Source organism: Folsomia candida, unplaced genomic scaffold (assembly GCF_002217175.1).
Source record: "Folsomia candida strain VU population unplaced genomic scaffold, ASM221717v1 Fcan01_Sc018, whole genome shotgun sequence".
NCBI lineage: Eukaryota > Metazoa > Arthropoda > Collembola > Entomobryomorpha > Isotomidae > Folsomia > Folsomia candida.
This window is the reverse complement of record NW_019091210.1, coordinates 472182-492544: the sequence shown is the minus strand read 5'-3', so window position 1 is coordinate 492544 and position 20363 is coordinate 472182. Positions and strand designations below refer to the sequence as shown.

The 20363-nt window shown below is 36.6% G+C and overlaps 1 protein-coding gene across 3 annotated transcripts; it reads right to left on the bottom strand.

The window, feature by feature from the left end:
• Positions 1-16419: 16419 nt before the first annotated feature.
• LOC110857270 (PR domain zinc finger protein 5) lies at positions 16420-19224 on the bottom strand. 3 transcript variants are annotated; one of them, XM_022105893.2, is made up of 5 exons: positions 18595-19224; positions 18260-18482; positions 17697-17836; positions 17218-17625; positions 16420-16931 (listed from the first exon to the last, which is right to left on the bottom strand). In XM_022105893.2, the coding sequence occupies exons 3-5, from the start codon at positions 17814-17816 to the stop codon at positions 16551-16553; spliced, it is 909 nt and encodes a 302-aa protein (XP_021961585.1). In that variant the 5' UTR covers positions 17817-17836; positions 18260-18482; positions 18595-19224; the 3' UTR covers positions 16420-16550. The 3 variants fall into 3 exon arrangements, with proteins under 3 accessions (XP_021961585.1, XP_035713721.1, XP_035713722.1); XM_035857828.1 differs by having other exon boundaries at positions 17697-18482; XM_035857829.1 differs by lacking the exon at positions 18260-18482.
• Positions 19225-20363: the final 1139 nt, after the last annotated feature.

Here is a 20363-nt window from a genome sequence, read left to right as displayed (position 1 = left end):
CTTGGTCGCGATGATTTCCGAGTTGGAAATATTACTCGTAATCGCGGCCAAATCATAGATTACGGGCGACACGAAGATACATCGGTTTACAAAGGTGCGCAGAAAGGTGACAAATTTTTCATCGCCCCAAAGTGACAAATCTGTCTTCCAAGATTCAGGTCGGGGTGGTAGTAGCATTTGTATCGTGGGTTCATACTCCCCCTTTGACGTGGCAGATGCGCCGCATGTGATTATTGTGAGATTAGAATTCGCTAAATCTTTCAAAGTTCTGGGAACCACGGGAAAAGGCGTAACCGTCAAGTCTGACGTGACTGATCCATGGTACAAATTTTGCATAAGAACGTAGCACCCCAAAAACCACACGGGAAGCATCGGAACAGCTTTTCTCTGTTTTTGTAATTCACAATATCACTACTATTCTGACTCATCAAAATTGACGTAAATGTAATAAAATCGCGCAGGAATCTGGCGCCATATTCTGCCTTGCTTTTAGGGAGATTGCGAATATCCTGGTTAAATTGAACTACAATAGTTATTAGAATACAACAAGCTAAAACTAAGATCCACGTCCAAAGATCAAATGGGGTAAAAATGTTCCCAAAACTACTTTCTGCTGTGGGAAATTGTGTTATTATGGAAAATCTATACGTTTCAAAAGTTTGTCCGAGTAAAATATAACGTCTATAAAACATTTGCAAGGAACCACCGTTTAAGGTATAACCGAAGGCGATGGTCGAGCTTACGTTTGTAATGACAGAATTGATTACAGGATTTCTGTGCACCGTGGTGAAATTGAGTTGCGTTCCTATCATATAACTCAGACAATATTGCAAAGTCTCCATGCCCAATTTACTTAGGCTTGGGCCACAAGAAGTTGTTTTGTCAAAAATTAAAATACCCTTGCTAATAAATAAAACAGCGAAAATATTTCCCTGCATGTCGATCTCGTTTTGTCGATGCCAAATTGAGTTAATCATATCGAATGATAAAATGTGGCTGTTAACAAATGTGAAATTGCGGAAAGGAAAATACGGAATGAAAATCCCATCTGCGCCGAAAAATATTGTTTTGGACGCCCTGATAACATTTGAAAGTTTATCCTCGTAGCGTAATGGATGAGACAGAAAGACAAAGATGTAATCGGTTTTTAAGCTAACAGAAGTATCGAATTCGACAGAATATAGTGACGGGTTTGAAATAAATACAATTTCTGAACCGGGATATTTTTTAATATTGTTGACATTGTGCATGAAGGCAATGTGATTTGAGGGGAGATTAGAATTTCGTATAATTTTAACATTGTGATGGTACGAAAGGGGTAAGAAATTTTGTAATCTAGATTCCCACCTACCCTCCTCCCCGCTGTCCACAATGAAATGGAGCTCAAATTTGTCGATGGCTACCGTGTTCCTAATTCCTAGGGTCAAGAGAATAAGTGATATCGAGAAGGAATGCATTTTTTAATGAAGCAGCAATTTGTAGCTTAGTACAATCTTAGCTATTTCCGAGTTTTTTGTAGGTAGGATTGAAAGCTTGAGTCGAATTGGACTAAAATATTGGCGTCAGTTTGATACAAACTATACGAGGAAAATATGTCGTACAAGGTTATGAGAGGGATATTAATATGTCGTGTTATATGACAACCAGGGTCTATTGACTGAATGCTTTGGGGATTTTTAGGTAGGGTCATGTCAGCTCAAAATTTCTCAAATTGTATTATGATTTTCAGTTTTGGAATATGTATGTGATTTGTGCTGAGAGAGTTTGGTTGACAAGAAAAATGAAATACTTCAATCTATCACGAACTGCACATGAATAATTTTTACATAGGTACCGTTTCTGATACCGATCCTACTTAAATTTCGTCAATTACAAAGTAATTCCACGAGCTATGGCAATGGACCTGATGTGAAAAACGGATTTATTTGAAATCCCTGGCGTACTACTAGATACATCCATGCATGATTGAACTTTTACAGGAATTGAGAATTCTGAGAAACTACGCCACTTCCAGTCTCAAAGTTTCCCGTCAGCATTATTTGAAGGAAGTTGAGACTGGCAGGGGCAGAATAGGGCTATAAATAGAGATTTTATGGTAAATTAAAATCGGTATGTATTATGCGCATGTAAGTGAGACGCTCTATGCTTATAAATATGATGCTTCATGGAATATATTATTTTCTTTATAACTAAACCCTCCAGCATAAATGATCCATTTGCCCATACTTCAAAATCTTAGACATACGGAGAAATTTTTGGCTATACTAAAATTGAGTAAGACATGTACTTTGAGGGTGGAGCCTAATAGTGAAAAAACGTAGGCCTGAGGACAAGAGAGGTAAGGAAACCTATGGTTTTTCACTATTAGGCTCCACCCGCATAGTACATATCCTATCCTACTCAATTTTAATATAACATGACCTTACCTACATTGAAATTCTTCAATTCAAGGATTTTGTCAAGCGAACCGTGAAACCAAGTAAACGGGGAACGAATAACATGAACTCTTAGAAATGTGGTGAAGTGACGTTCGTATATAGATAAGGGTTTCTTGGCATTACATTTTCCTCCAATTGGTTGCTGAAAGTAATTTACGTGTGGAGATCATTAGTGTGCAAGATGAAGGGTGGAAGTTGATGTGTGCAAAAGACGGACAACGGAGAAAATGCCTGCTTGAAAAACGTCCTGTCTTCCACATTCAAACCATCGCCGAAAACCTAATTTTACATAGCCAATTTTTTTGGCGCAAATGGGCCAAGGAGTAAAATCCTCCTTCACTTTTGATACACTCGCCAAGGACTGTAACGTATCCAAAGGGCATCAAAATCTGGTACCCTCCGGTTAAAATGTTCCCAAAAAACTGATTTTTCGCTCGCAAGTAGGAAAAAAATCAACTTAAAGTAGATTTTATTTTTGAGCCAAAAAAGCGGAAAAAAAGATCGGAATCGCATGCGCAGTGCGGTTTAAAACAGCGGAAAAAGCGATTTTTGTACAAAGTTGGGAGTAAGATAAATATGTATGACTCTTAGACTCTACAGGCATAGGAATAACGAGCATTACTGTTTAGTAGTGTTATTGTAATGATAAATTTACCATTCGGAAACTACTACCCATCCCGAAGTTATTACCAAATCAGTACCACTTCAAAGTCTAAATTGAGTCTAAAGGGTGAGAAAAATTTTGCGTTGACGCAACTGATTGTGAAATTTACTATATAAAAGTTAAAATTTATCCCTCGTCTTAGGATTTCCGGTCAACCTTGAGAAATTTTTGTGCAACTTTATTTAGAGTGCATAGCATTGCCTTCTATGTATATTATGTATATCTGGTTCCCTCCCTTACTGCTTGTCATGGTAATATCTATATTACTTACGTACATACTTTTACGTATTATGCATATACAGACATACGTTGAAGTAATGCGACGTATGCAAAAATTCCATCGCGTTTTCTTTCCACTTACAAAGATTAAACATGCATACTTTGCTAAAATAGACATTCGAAGAAAGACATGATTTGGCAGTGTCGCGCGTATTTATAAATAAATAATTGTTCATACCTTTTAAAAGTATAACATTTCCACTGTTCAACTTACGTCATCATAAGCACACATATGTAGATTATCAACAAATTTTTGCCCATAGTCAAAATTCCGCCGATCAAATAATTTATGGAGGCTTTTGGCCATCCTTTGTACATATGGAAGACCAAAAAACTTTCTCCCAAGCGATGTCAACATACATATGCATTGTGGAATTATTGTTGCGGGTCACCTCATCAGCATAAATCTCACCATGCCGTTTTTGGACGATTCGGACTTTCCATGTTAATAGTCTCGTCAATATACGCTAATGAGGTGAACAGAACAATACTTCCACAGTATGTTTCAGCATTCGTTTGTCAAGAGGTATGTTTATGATCCATATCTCCTGAAAATCATCCACTTATGGCCACGAACAAGATTCAAACTCTCAAATCATTCAACTTTCTAATTTTTAAATTACTTGAAAACTTGCATATCACATAAATAAATATAAATATTAACAAATGAAGATATTATGGACCTATTAAAAATATGCCTCCAATCGACATATTTCAAATATAACGGGAAATTCTACCACCAAACTGAGGGAACAGCCATGGGGTCACCCATCTCAGCAATTGTAGCAGAACTTTATCTGCAAAGCCTGGAACACGAACTGGTCACCAACAACAAGTTCATCATCTTTTGGAGAAGATTTGTCGATGACATTCTTGCAATTATTAGGAAAAGAAAATTGGAAGCTGTCCTCAACCAAATCAATGCCTTTCACCATGCTATTAAATTCACAGTGGAAAAAGAAGAAAATGGCAAAATAGCATTTCTAGATGTGATGCTCTACGAAAAACCAGACCGCAGTTTAGGCCATCACATTTTCAGAAAAGCTACACACACAAATAAATACTTAAACTTCCATTCCTTCCACCCACCTCACACAAAATTGGAGTAGTTGATACGCTGCTGACAAGAGCGTTCAAACTCTCAGACAATGATCATCTCACCAACGAAATAGAGTACACCATCAAAATACTCATGAAGAATGACTATCCAGAATCTATGATTCGATACCGCTTGAAGAAAGTCAAACGGAAAATTAGCGAAGGACCAAACCAGGATCCAAAACAACTAGAAAAACGGATTATTCTACCTTGGGCTGGAAACGTCACAACCAAAATTGCACGATTTTTACAAAGAAAATTAGAAGTAGAAATTGGTTATTATGCTGGACCTAAACTATTCACAATAATATGCAACACAAAAGAAAAACTCAAGAAAACTCAATGCGGTGTATACTACATCAAATGCAATGACTGTCCCGCCAAATACATAGGGGAAACCGAAAGAGACTTCAAAACAAGAATATCTGAACATGAAAATGCCATTAGAAATGAAACAACAACAATTTCACCCGTTGCGAAACACATGATTGAACAAAATCATCAACTAGACCCCAATTCCCATAAACTCATACTTAAGGAACCCATAAAATTTTACAGAAAATTCAAAGAAGGATTATTCATCAGAAGCATAAGAAAAGAAGAAAGGATGAATATATCAAAAGGAATGCCCATAAACTCTATCTGGTCCACAACACTAACTAATATTTTAATGTATCCATGAATATTATTATCATTGAAATTTTCCAAAAATCCAAACAATGTTGTAGTATCTCTCGTTTCTTTTTTCAAACTAATTTGTGCCTGATGATGATCTGTTGTAAGCGGTCGAAAGCTCGCAATAACCAATAAAATTAAATCAAAATGTCCTCAAATAGTACACTCTCAATAATTTTTTGATGATATTGTTACCGGCGGAGGTACTATGCAACTCTACCGCTCAGGTAATAATTTATCACCGAAGGGTAACATATATACAGAGGCTAAATCCTGCACTGCCCCAATGTCAACGCTCAGGTAATAAAAATATTACCGATACCGGAGGCAATTTCTTACCCACAATTTGTTACTATATTGTTACCACGCGGTAGAATTGCATAGTGTCTCCGACGGTAACAATATTGTCAAAAAATTATTGAGAGTGTACCGTCCAAACCCATTTAAATAAATATTTCCGTTTGTCTGCATAAATTGATTGATTGATTGATTGATTTATTATTAATCTTTTCTTTTAGCCTCTCGGGCTTATAAAGGAGCATAAAATTGTATATAAATAAATAGATAAATAAATTGAATTCCTTACAACCTAAGTTTGCATGCATAAATACACATGTACTAAAGTAGCAAGATTCAAATTACCCTGCCCACGCAAAACTGGCAAATAACTACGAGTTGTTCCGCCAAAAAATACGCCATCTTAAATTTTATGGAAGGGCACGATCGCAAGAAACCCTCCAATCAAGCAGAATTGTTCCCCTTCTGAAAAAATTGTATCCTTCCAATCATTTTTGCCGAAGCTGGATTAGGTTGAATACTTCGAATCCTAGCACACGACACCATTTTATTACCATATTACTTAGATTTCTCTAATCTGGTTAGATTGCGAACTTAGTTATCACGAGAAGAGAAGAAACTTGAATAAAGAAGAAATAAACTTGAAGAAATTTAGGTAAAAAGTTTGTGGCGCAAATTAGCAATATGTTTCTCACGCTCTTAAAAATTTGCTTCGGTTATTTCTTAGGTACAAAGGTGTTCTAGTTTGTCTCTAATATTTAAGTTGCGTCTCGGAAGTTAGTCGCTTGGGAGTGAATGGTGAAATGCGTGGCTCGTTTTGTACGTTGGACACAAAGCTTGAATTTTTTAACGATGTATGCTTCAGATAAAAATAACTAACCACGCCAGACACCTTTCACGTGTATAGTGAAATTATTTGTTCGTGTCACCTCATTTGCATAGTTTGACGGCTTCGCGAGAGGCATGAAGTTTATTCAACTTGGATAGCAAAAATGAAATAGGCATAGTAAAATTTATGCACATCACATGACACGCACAAATAATTCCACACTACATACGTAAAGCATGTAAACGATTTTCCGAAAATTTGAACATTCGTGTCTCAGTCGTAGCGTGGTTTAAAGTTTAAATTGTCCCACCCCCAAAAAAGTTTAAAATCAGAAATTTTGATTCTAAATGCAGGAATAAATTTGAAAGTAGTAAATAAAGCTGGAGTAGATCCAACACTAAAAATGACATATTTACAAATCAATTGTGTAAAACCACGTATGTATGTACATATTTATTTTTGTGTTTCTACATATTTATTTGCATAGCTGTTGATGTGGGACTTGCTTTTAGACTTATTTTCCCCTCACAGAGAACTGCTGGATGGGAATGTTGACAATGCATTTTACTCACAATATTACAAATAAATGTTTTACATTTGCATAATTAATTAGTAATTAAACTAACCAAACCTGTCTTACTAAAGAGGTTATCCTACTTTAAGCATAGGTAAACATAATTTTCTACAAAACCCATTTTGCAAGGCTTCAACAATACCCTGCAGTACGTCAAATAACCCGCATAATCACCAAGGTGCCGCATGAAAAGTCTGGCGCTTGCTAGAACCCTCTTGACAGCAAACTTGCACTCTGCCAGTAAAGTTACGACCGCCACCGCAATAATCGTGCCGCATAAACCGAGAAAGTAATAAAGCGCTGGAAATGCACTCTCGTGATAATTAAACACTTGCACGCTTGCCTCTTTAAAGTTAGAACTGAGTTTCATAAATAACTTCCTGGTCAAATCGGGTCCAAAATATTGCATGTACTCGAGCTTCCAAGTCATCCGTTCGAGCGCTTCCCATTTCCCGGATATACCCGATTCCGTTAACCTTGCAATGCATTTGGATATTGTCGGCCAAATATAATTGCGGCTGCCATACGTCACTCCGTAAAACACTAAGGGCACGCTCTGCAGGCTGTCTACGACTAACCGCTTCCCAAGGAATTTTATCGGTGACGTAAATCGGAGTAAGACATCTTCCTGGTCCACAATTGCGAACATTTGGTCGGTCGCAATTTCCGCATCTTTCGTCGCTATAATTTCCGAGTTGGAAATATTACTCGCAATCACAGACAAATTATACTTTCTGGATGAAACGTAGGTACAACGGTGTACAAAGGCTGACAGAAAGGTGGCAAACTTTTCACTTCCTGGTGACGAATCTGTCCCAATAAATGCAAGTGAAGTTGATAATAGAAATTGAATGAAGGGTAAATGCTTCCGGCCTGGCAAGGTACTTGTGCTGGTAGTAATTATTGTGAGATTAGATTTCGCTAATTCTTCCAAAGTTCTCGGAACCACGGGATAAGGTATAACCGTCAAATCCGACGTGATTGATCCCTTGTACAAATTTTGCATAAGAACGTTGCAACCCAAAAACCACACGAAAAGCAGTGGGACAGCTTTTCTCCGTTTTTGTAATGATTTCACAATATCACTACCATACTGACTAAGCAAAATTGACGTAAATGTTATTAAATCACGCAGGAATACGGCACTATATTCTGCCTTGCTATTAGGGAGATTGCGCATATCCAGGTTAAATTGAATTACAAAAGTTATTACAATGCAAAAAGCTAAAATTAAGATCCACGTCGAACGATCGAATGGGGTAAAAACGTTTCCGTAACTACTTTCCGCAGTCGAAAATTGTGTGACTATGGAGAATCTAAACTTTCCGAAGGTTAGGGTGTGTAAAATTCTGTGCCTCTTTTTGTAAAAGTTCTGCAAGTTTTCTTCCCTTAACAGCATGTTAAAAACGATGATCGAGCTTGCATTTTTAATGCCAGTCTTCTCCCTATCTTTTCGGTGAAAGGTGGTAAAATTGAGTTGCATTCCTATGATATTACTCTGACAATATGGTAAAGACTCTGAGGCAAGGAACTTACTCAGGCTAGGGCCACAAGAAGTGCCTTGGTGAAAAATTATAAGACGATCGAGTTTGTATGTGACAATTAAAATGTTTCCCTGCATGTCGATCTCGTTTTGTCGGTGCCAAATTGAGTTAATCAAATCAAACGATAAAATGTGACTGTTAACAAATGTGAAATTGCGAAAGAGAAAACACGGAATGAAAACGCCATCTTCGCCGAAAAATAATATCTTTGACGCTCTGATAACCTTAGGAAGTTCATTCTTGTAGCGCAATGAGTGATAACGAAAGACAAAGATGTAATCTGGCCTTGAATTGTTGACAGCCGTATCGAATTCGACAGAATATAATGATAGATTTGAAATCAACAGTATCCGCGAACAAGGGGATTTTTTAATATGGTTAACGTTTTGCACGAGGACAGTTTTGTTTGTGGGAGGATTTAAATTTTGTATAACTTTTACACTGTGGTGATAAGAAAGGGATGAAAAATTTTGCAATCTATGTTCCCAGCTATCCTCGACATTTTTGTGTATTAAATGGAGGTCAAACTCACCCAGCCCTACGGTATTCTTAATTCCTAAGGCCAAGAGAATGAGTATGGGATACATTCTTTAATAAAACAGCTAGATAAATGGAATTCTTGCAATTTTCGATTTTTTTCTGTGTCGCGATGTTCATGCCAGGAGTCGAATGTGACTAAAGTATTTGCGTCAGTTGGATGCCAACGAACCGAGGAAAATATATACCAGAGCGTCATGGAATATGTATTAATATACAGAGTTGTACATACATACAACAACTAACATGGTCCGTTGACTGCATACATACTTGGAGAATTTCCAAATAGGGTCATGTCAGTCAAAATGATCCCAAAATGAAAAAAATATATATATTAAAATCGGGGAATATGGGTGAATGCACAGAAATAATTTTTAGTCACGGTTCTGATGACAGTTTTAGTTTAATTGTTTTATAAAAATGTTAATGCAAAATTGAATTAAGAAATTAAATGAAGGGATGTTTTATGGAGCATTTTAGTTTTCCTGACACCCAAACTCTCCCTACATAAATCACCCAAATTCGCAAACTTTAAAATGTTTAAAAAAAATTTGGAGTGACATAACCCTATGAAATTCTTCTAGATTACAGTCAAATATACTCTGATACCAAGATATATGTGTGCGATGTACGAATAATATGCACTCTAAAAAATGTGGAACATTAACTTATATTATTTTAAAAGGTCGTCTTTATTGATTCCCAATTTTATCCATTACAATTGAATTAAAAGTGAACCAAATTTCACATAAGTGAGATTTAGTGAGATTTGATGATTTATATCAATCATCTCAGTTGGGGCTGAGTGAGAAATATGAGAAATAATGAGTTAAACTTGTAGTTCACGACCCCGTCCGTTATATATGTTGATAGGGATTTCTAGACATTAAATTTTCCACCAATTGGTAGTAACGTTTTATCACCTGGTGAAAAATAATTTGGTGTGGAAAATTTTCTAAAAGCATTGGTTTCGTGGTAAATGCTAAACACGATTTCAAACTATGTACATATATATTTATATGTTTCAAAACCTGAGTCGAATGCAATTCACTAACAAGGGAACATACCGAGGTGTCCAACGAGTTAAGGGTCGACACCTATACCAAAATGACCACAATACATGACTTATTAAACAAACTGAAGGAATTTCCGTGTAAAATTCACTTTTCGTCAAGTTGTGACGATATTTGTGACGAGCGCAGAGCCATCGGGTTGCAAGCCGGAGAGGTCGGCCGCTGAACGATCAGGTCGACCACAGAGAAGCGTCGTCGTCTTCACGTCGTCTTCAGAGATTTTGAATTCTTTCAAATTTTGAAAACATCTTGAAATTTTGAAAAAAAATTTGAGAAAATTTTGAAATTTTGAGAAAATTTTGAAAATTTGAGAAAATTTTGAAAATTTGAGAAAATTTTAAAAATTTGAAGAAATTTTTTAAATTTTGAAGAAATTTGTGAAATTTTGAAGAAATTTATTCAAAATTTCAAGTGGTTTTCAAAATTTGATAGAATTTGAAATCTCTGAAGACGACGACGCTTCTTTATGTTTGACCTGATCGTTCAGCGGCCGACCTCTCCCTCTCTGGCAACCCGATGGTCAAGCGCTCGTCACAAATATCGTCACAACGTGACGAAAAGTGAATTTTACACGGAAATTCCTTCAGTTTGTTTAATAAGTCATGCATTGTGGTGATTTTGGTATAGGTGTCGACCCTTAACTCGTTGGACACCTCGGTATGTTTCCTTGTAAGACATTGACGTCAGTTTGCTCATGCAAACCACACCCTTAAAGCCAATTTTACCATTTGAAAAAGCACATATAGTCTTACTTCTGTATTAACGTCTAAACTATTATGTCCATATAGGTGGAAAAAGTGGTAAGTTTCAGGGTAGGCGTCAACTAATTTTGTAAAAGGATATGTTTCGTGATAAGGACTAAACACGATTTCAAACGTTTTTGTCACATTTATTTATATGTTTTAAGTAGCGAAATCTATGTATGCGCCTAAAACTACCGGATTATACAATGATTCTTAAAAGATAGCCAGTACCGTACCAACCGTGGTATATAGTGGTACCAAATACCAGGCCCGGGGCCCGCAAGGGCCCGGGCCAGGACGCTAGCTTTACACTAGATATAATTGATTTTGAAACTCACTGTGCTGCTTTGTTTGGCCGAAGAAAAAAGTTGGATCTCCTTCTCCTCGTGATTCAAAATCTCCTCGTGATTTGCGGAAGAAAATTAATAAGGTCTGACTTGTAATTTGTTTTGGATTATTGTTTTGTACGTAATAAATTATTTGCTTATAATATTGAACATGATGTCAAATTAAAATGTTCAATATTTATTTCAAATGCACCGTCTACGACAATTTGTAATTAATAGTTTATGAATTTAGTGGACAAGGAGGCAGTAGCATCTACTGATCTACCAGCATGCAGGCCGAGGTTGACCAATTGAGAAATTTGAACCTTGTCGCCAACATCGATGCCGAAGTGCAGTACCGTACCAACCGTGGTATATAGTGGTACCAAATACCAGGCCCGGGGCCCGCAAGGGCCCGGGCCAGGACGCTAGCTTTACACTAGATATAATTGACTTTTTTGTGTATTGAAGATTTTACAAAAAAAAAATATTTCACACCAATAAATTTTTTTACATCTAACAGTTTGCTGCTAGATCTTACAGAGGTTGCCCCATTTATTCGTGCGAAAATTCCACAATTTTTCTATCCCACAGGCGGCGCTTTTTAAGTGTGAAACTTGGTCGATATGACGGCCCCTGTTCTTAACTTTAAGAACGCATCGCTTTTTACCCGATAAAAATACTTCCAGGCACTTTTCTAGGGTGATTTTATTTGACTAATTATTTTAAGCGTTCCAAAGTGCGTCAGAAATCGTAAATTCTTCAGTATAAAAGTTGTTGTCACGATGAAAAATCCTGAAAAAACTAAACGGTCAATGTCGGATGACTAAGAAGGGGTTTCTTGATTTTTTAGGACTGCAGGACCAAAATCATCGTCATCCGTTTTTGCACACTGCTGAGTTTTCTCAACAGGAAGCCGAAAAAAGTTTGTGGTTTCTAAATGCGCAGACCTACATAGGACATTTTTGCTATAATCCTTCCCAAATCAGTTTTAATTAGTCTCGGGATAATTGGTTCATTGCGTTTTAACAGTTTGACCATGCTGCATTGGGATTCGGGAATTTTCTGGTGAGTTAAGTGGCCCAACCAAATTTTCAGCTTTTTCGGGCGTTTAGCAGGGGGTAGATTTTCGAAAGTGATAACGATGTTAGACTATTGGATTTAATTTTAAAATGTCTACCATGCACCATTATATAAATTAATTGTTAATTTTTTTATGTGAATATAATTTAAGCTCCGTTTCATAACGATTCCTGAGGAAAATCGGCTGGAAAAATGTTTCACTATGTACATAGTACCTCTGCCTTATGTGAGCACAGTGGTCGCACTTTTTAAAATAAGTTTACATAAAAATCAGAAAACTATTTTTTGAGTTGCTCTACCCGATTTTGGCTTCAAGTTTGAATTTTATTTACCCGCCAGTGAGCACGGGCGTCTCAAATCTTCGCACGAATAAATTTGGCACCCTGTATCTGTTTTTCATGTTCAATTATTTTTGTATGAATTTCATTGGCTTACGCTTTTGTATGAATTTAGAGCTAACATACTGTGTAATTTTTAATTTTAATAGTTTGACTTTCGAATTTTAATTAATATGCAAAATCATGATTTTAGCTAAAACTTCATTCAAAAATTAAGTTAAAAGGGAAATTGGGCCCATTCAAGAAAACCTAACCGTTTGGGTCGACTTATTTCTGTGCTTGAGCAATTTAAAATTTGTAATTTGTAGGGTCAAATCGGAGAGGATCACTTCATACCTACCCATTTTTAGTTACAATTTCGACATATGTAAATTACCTGACACCACAATTTCTCCAAAGTTAGTATTTTTCTACATATTATACTTATTTATTTTTTGGGATCGTGGGGAACTCCGTGTATGTAAAGAGTTACTCCATTATAAATTTCTTGAAACCGAAAATATGTATGCCAACTTTACAAAAATTCAACGCGAAAAAAGCAAAGATGCCTCTTGGCAACTCAAATGTTCCTTGATACGGGGCCAAATTTAACGTAACCCAGGGACACACTTAGGTACAGTATAGGCAGAAAGTCTTTCCACCCTCATACTTTTTGCACGTAAAGCGTTATTTTCCTCGAGAAGCTTTGCCGAATGAACTGCAATTTTGCACAATTACTTATCACGATGTAAGGTTTTCAAACCTATACTTTGGATAAAGGGATAGCACAACGAAGGACACCGTGTAATTATATTCAAAATTCCAACAGGAAAAAAGTCTTTCCACCCTATGACTTCTTTGCACTTTTAGTTTATTTCTTCAAAAAATCGTCCAAAATCGTTATGCACCCACTTCATAGTTCATAATTCTTTCAAAAATTGCATTTCTATAAAGGTGAACTACTTGCTTGCCATTAATATTAGGTCACTTTACCTGAAAAACGCCTTACCACAGATTTCGGGTAAAATGTCGTGAAATTTCATGGTAATGGGCTTCGACACCAAAGAATTTTTGATAAACTGCTTATGAGGAAGTAGATATTTACCGGAACAGTCCGGTAGTGCAAACAATTTAGGATAGTGGCCAACCAGTCAGATGTTAGACGACTACAGATTTCGACCCCAAGAATCTATCACGCCGTCCTCTTTAAGATTCAGTGAGATCCTCGGTTACTGGTCTAAAAATCAACTGGAAATGAGGGAAAAATATACCTTCAAATTAATGTGCAAATTATAAAGAACAGAATCAAGGAACCTGGATTTAAAGGCCCAGCTGTGCGGTAAAAGCTATTTCTCTTCAAGGCAACTATGGCTATGCATTCGAAATTAGCTAAAAAGTACCTAAATCGGACCGTTAAAGAATGGAAACGCATACCCTGGACCGACGAGACCAATACGAACCTGTGTGGTTCAAATTGGGTCACTCGGGTCTGGAGACGACAAGAAAATACAGACAAGGTCAGGTATTGTACGCTAACCATTATGCATGGGGGTGGAAATCGAATAGTTTATGCGTGAACGTGGTGGAAGGGCTTCAAAAATTTGGATTGAATCAAAGGAATCATGGACTCCAACTACTATAGCGGCATTCTGGTTGGAATTTGATGATGACGGAAGGAAATTACGATCGGGGAATAATTTTATTTTAAAATAGGATGGGGATCATAAGCACAAATCAAAATTATTGAAGAATCGCTTGACAACAGAGAAGATTATATTCTTGGACTGGCTTCCACAATCACCGGACAGAATCGTAACAATCATCTATGGTCAATTGTGAAGCCCAAAATTGCTCAGCACAAACTATCTAGCTTGAAAAGATTAGACGCCGCCATAAAACTTAAATTGGAGAAGTTGGACACCTCTGTCACCAACTTATTTGTTGAGTTGATACCAAGAAGTGTTCCTGCCTTCCAAAAGGATCCAGGTGTACATGCCAAATGCTAATTTGATTGACAAAGAACAATTTTAAACAAATTTTAAATTAAAATTTAATGTGGGTGGAAAGACTTTTTTCCTATTGAAATTTTGGATATAATTACACTGTGTCGTTCGTTGTGCCACCCCATTATCCAAAGTATGGTTTCGAAAACCTTACATCGTGGTAAGCAATTGTGCAAAATTGCAGTTCATTCGACCAAGCCTCTCGAGCAATATAACGCTTTAAGTGCAAAAAGTATTAGGGTGGAAAGACTTTCTGCCTATACTGTATGAACTTAGGACCCTTAACTTACAATGCGATGACGCCAGCGGTCTCACTCCGATTTTACCGAAACCACGATAACGGGGGGTCTTAGAAAAACAATATATAACGTGTTTCAGAATTTTTCATAATGCTCGCGAGGGAGAAAAATACAGATTCTGGCTAACTAATTTCATCATATTTTCGTTTAAGCTTAAAATGCGTAGGAATGAACTGGTTTCCTCCGATTTGGACCCCACCAATTTTAAATTGCTCACACAAGGAAATAAGCGGACTTGTAGTTTTGTGCATATTTTCATGCATAGCCTACGAGGAAATTTTGGAATTCATTTTCAGCCAAATTTGGATTTTTCAAAGTGATGAAAATTTTTTAATTTGGACCCTATTTAAAAAATGAAAGAACATTTTTGCACAGAATTTATAAAAATTCAAGACTAACAACTTTTAAAAAATCCTGAATTGGCTGAAAATGTATTGAAAAATTCTGTCACAACCGTAAACACGAACATTCAGGAAAACGCAAATTACGGGTTGGGTTGTGTCAGTGTGTGAGCAATTCAAAATAATTGGTCGGGTAAAAATAGGAGGAAACCATTATATGTCCATGCATATTAAGTTTAAATGGAATTATGATGGAAGTCGTAAGCGAGAATCTGGATTTTTCTCCCTCGCGAGAAAATTTCACGGTCAAAATGGAAATTCTCTCTCACGGATTCCGTTATAATTTCGTTTAAACTGAGAATTATGAAAAATCCTGAAACACGTTTTCTATTATTTGTCTAAGTTTCCATAATTATCGTGGTTTCGTTACAATCGGGGAGAGACCGCTGACGTCATCGAATTGTTAGTCTAACGGCTTCAGGCCCAAATGCTTACAATTGTATATTTTTTTATTCTTACCGCTTTGTTCAATTTTAAAAGTATTTTTAGCCAAAACGTTGGCTTTTCAAAATACTCTATGTTTTTGAATATGTACCTAAATTCAAAAAATAATACAATAAGTGTTCTAAGAATTAAATGGAATTGAGTTTTGGGACCTGCATTTTCGGCAATTCCAAATGAGTCTGGCAATTTTTCAAATTTTTAAAACGGATAGAAAAGTATTTAATCACAAAGGGTTTTGGAAGCTTTGGGAAGTAAGCGAAAGTATGTCATATTCGCATATTATGCAACTTATGTAGGTGCATATAACTGAATTTTCTCCGTCCCGCTGATGTTTTCAAAAATATGGCTGAGTTAATAGCGCAGGTAAATTGTCACCATTTTCCCATGGAACTGGGAAAATAATGTGCTCTCGTATAATATTTTCTTCGTCGTTCCAGAATGCTCTAGTATTCTGGAGCGAACACGATAATATAATATCGAAGATATTGAACTTATCAGAGGGCCCGGCCCTGAAGCTCATACCAGGCCTGACAATTTGACGGTACGGCTCTGAAGATAGCTTAGGTAAGGCTACAAGAAAATCAGATGTTATCATCATGTATGATATTAATATGGTAAATCAGCCTTAGTCTCAGGATTTTAGGTATACAATTCACGCCGCAGCAAAGGATATACGTTGTGGTTTTAGGTCTCCGATAAAAGAAAGTGCACTCTACTTGTTTAGATAAATAATCCCGTAATCAAGCATTTCGAGCCGGAGCATATATTTATAATAACTCAAAAACAACGAAAATGTGACAACTCAGCAAAATTTTTAATTAAATAAAACATTTCTACATCGCTTGCACAATACTATATTTGATTGAAAATTAGTACGATAACCCAAGAACAAAACTATACCACATATGTAAAACACATTGAGCCCTTTACGCTTCGAGAGTATGAACTCGATTACAGTGTTTAACCAATTCTTGGAACCTGGCAAACTGTTTCCCGCAAAAGTAACACTCGCGCCAACTCACAGGATTGTGACGTTTCACATGCCAAGCTAAATTGACTTTTGAGTGGCTCTTGTACTCGCATTTGTCGCAGGTATGGATCTTCTCTTTATTCGCGGCATGCTTCTGGTCCACGTGACGCTTCAATTCTGATGACTTGGGGAATCTCTTGTCACAAAATGTGCACGGATAATTCCTCCGATTTTCATGCACAACGCGGATATGGCCTTGTAGAGAATCTCTTAACAAGGTAGCAAAACAGACGGTACACTGTAACTTATCTCGGGCAGATTTTTGCAAATGGGTCTTCTGCAAAATGAATATGCATATTGGTATTTTTTCCATACCTGTTCACTTTTATTCATTTCACTGATTATGATAGTGAATGAGGATGAAATTCTTGCCATTTTAATGAAAATGACTCAAGTATGAATGACTGTGAATGTTTCACTCCTTTCATTTTTCACCCTATGCGAAACACATGGTGCCAAGAATGAAACAAAGTTGGATCAAGTGCGACAGAAAATCAGGACTTTTGAATGAAAACTAAATTTTTGAACAGGTATGATTTTGTCATCACATATTTCTTATTTACCTCGTGACGTATCATGTTTCCCCTGAGGGCGTAACTCTTCCCACAAGTGGCACAATTGTACGGCTTCTCGGTCGTGTGGGTGGGAATGTGTTGCTCAAGTTGCATTCCTAATTTGAATTCTTTCTCGCAAAGTGTGCACCGAAATCGGACCGGGTTCTCGGCATGTTCAGCACTCACGTGTCTCGAAACATGTTGTTTATTTTGGAAGGTTTTCTCACAGCCCGGAAATCCACATGGCAAACGTGGTCGTTCACTCGTGCTGTGGATGGTTTTAATATGTCGTCGTAAAGTGGGCGAGTTGTGAAAAACCCGGCGACAAATTTCGCAAATGGGTCGTTTACGGTTAGTGTGAAGATTTTTCATGTGATGCGACAAGGCGATTGGGTTCTTGGAAATTTTTCCGCATATCTAAACAAAAAAATAGGGGTAAAGTGAGAACTCGAATGGTTAAGAATGCCTTAAATTTCATAATTGCACACCTTGCATTTCACTTTGGCGTCTGGGTCGTGTGTGATCACGTGCCTGGCAAAATCTTTCTTCCATCTAAACTTTTTAGGGCACGTGGAGCATGCAAATTTTCTCCGTGGTAAGAGATCCATTTCGCTTAGTGGGCTTCAAGCTAAAAATTATGTGTTTGACTTCTCTAAATTTATTTGTAGAGAAATTCTACCTGAATTTAAAAATTTAGTGGGGAAAATTATCAATATATTCCTCCACTATTTAACATTTTCTCCAGTTATTGATTGGCTACAAAAGTGACCAACTTTGTCCCTAATATTTAAGTTACTACGGAAGTTTGTTGAGTGAGCGTGAAAGGTGAATATGTACTGAATTGTGTATTTTGTACGTTTGACAAAAGGGTTGAATTTTTAACGATGGGTGCTTTAGATAAAAATAACGAACCACGCGAGACACCTGGGACGTGTATAAATAGTGGAATTATTTATGCGTATTACCATATGAGTATTTGCATAGTTATTTGCATAATTATTTGTGCGTATTTGCATAGTTGTACGCATTCACGAGGCATGAAGTTATTTACCACATAATCTAAACCGGAATTTCGAAAGACACAAAAAAATTGATCTTAAGATTTTCAGTCTGTCGGGGTGATTTTTTTCCTCTACAACTCAAATCTAGAGTTTTGGAAAATTAAAAAAAATTAAAAAATAACTTTTTTCTGAAAGGAAAACACTTTCAACCGATGTTGGATGCACTTAATCACCAGGTGTGACCGGTTCCGCAATTTTTATGCTTCATCACACCTTTTACAATTAAACAAATTTTAAATTATTACAAATTGTTTAAATTAGATATATTAAAAGTAGACAATGCAGCCATCAGGAAAAAAATAAATACAATAATAATTTATATTACCTTTGGTGAGATCGATTCTTTCACTTGTGTGTGCAATTTAATAAAGTTCAATGCATCTCGTTCGTAGTTTGTACAAGACTGGATAAGATTTCACTTCTTCATACACTACTGTACCCAGGAATTTATTTGCTTAAAAGAGATTACAAAGTTGAGGCTGTCAATAATATCACCGTACTGTTTGTTTTTACTGATATCTTTGTCTGCACTACTAAACCGTACGAGCGTGTGAATATTACTGTAAAATGGAACGAGTATAAATGTTATTTGCGTGTTTCTGTTTTCCCTGGTTTCATAATATTGATATTTATATATTACTTCAGGGAAGTTATTCGTAAGGGAATGTAACACAAGTTTGGTTTTGGGTTGTTTATTCTAACCATAGCCTCACCTGAGAAAAACAATAAAGTATGCAAATGGTAAACAGGAAGCTTACGTATGCACCTACTTACTAATGAATATGGGGTTTTGGAAATAATTGTTTTTCTTCATCTCCAAATAAATTATCTTAATTTCGTGAATAAGGGATCATGGTAATCGAAATCGGTTTGCGACATCATACACCTGACCCCAGGGGGAGGATCTTATCAACTTTTGCGGCTAATGTGACCACCCTCCTTGCCTTGGCGCCAGGTGGTGTGGTTAGGGCAGAATAACATTTTTTCTGAAATAAAACACATATCAATATGTAGGTATGTATGCGTAAATACATTACATTCCTAAGTATGTAAATGAGCTTATGAATTTTGAGAGGGTATGAACCTTAGAAATTCAATATCTACACCCCATCAAGGATTTGGGCTTGTATATCGTCGTTCTAATTTTTACGTAATCGGACAAACGGATATAACGATCTTATAAAGGGCTTTCACTTTCACCCCTTAATAGAGATGTTGTCAAATTCATATCTCAAGAAAAACAAATCATCCATACCTCATTTATGAGTCATACATATGATTTATTCATCGTTTCCATTGAATAGTTGCAGTGTTAAGTGACAACTTAATAATAAATACACCTGTTGGTCCTATGAATGTAAATAGTTAGGCAAATGGCAAATTACAGGAATGGTGATGCCCCTGCATAAATTGTGTATTTTCCATGGTATATTAAATATGCAGAAAAAAATTAAGGTTTGAACGTCTGACCAAGATTTTTTTGCAACTTAAAAAATTCCCTACCACTGCCACAATGGGCCAGGACCTATGATTTGGTGGCCAAAAATACATATACGCCGCACTTAAAATCATAAAAATAATTCGTTGCGTACAAATATAAAGTAAAGCATGGGCTATGTGATTCAATGTTAAGTGGCAACCTGGCACACCCCCAGGGGGTGTGCCCATCAACACCTTCTTTAGTTTAAGTAAACCCAGGCATGCGACATGTCATTCTTCTTGACTTTATGAGGGGATTAAGATGCAGGACACGAAATTCAAATCCACGCTCCTAGGGGATGTGGCCATCAACACAATTTTTGTCAAAGATAAACCCAAGCATGCGACATATCATTCTTCTTGGGTATATATAGGGATTCAGATGGAATGTATGAAATTCCAATACCACATTCGAATGTGGGCCACGCTTGGGCATGCGCAAAAATGGCACATGTCGAGACTACTAAAATATACTTTAAAATATTCTTTGGCTGAATACATTGCTAATGGTGTTCATCTATTATAAATGCGTCATTTTTTTCTTAAGATTATTAGGCATCTGTTATTGCAAATGATGTTGGCATATATAAGACTTGGATTCTCAAATTTTAGCAA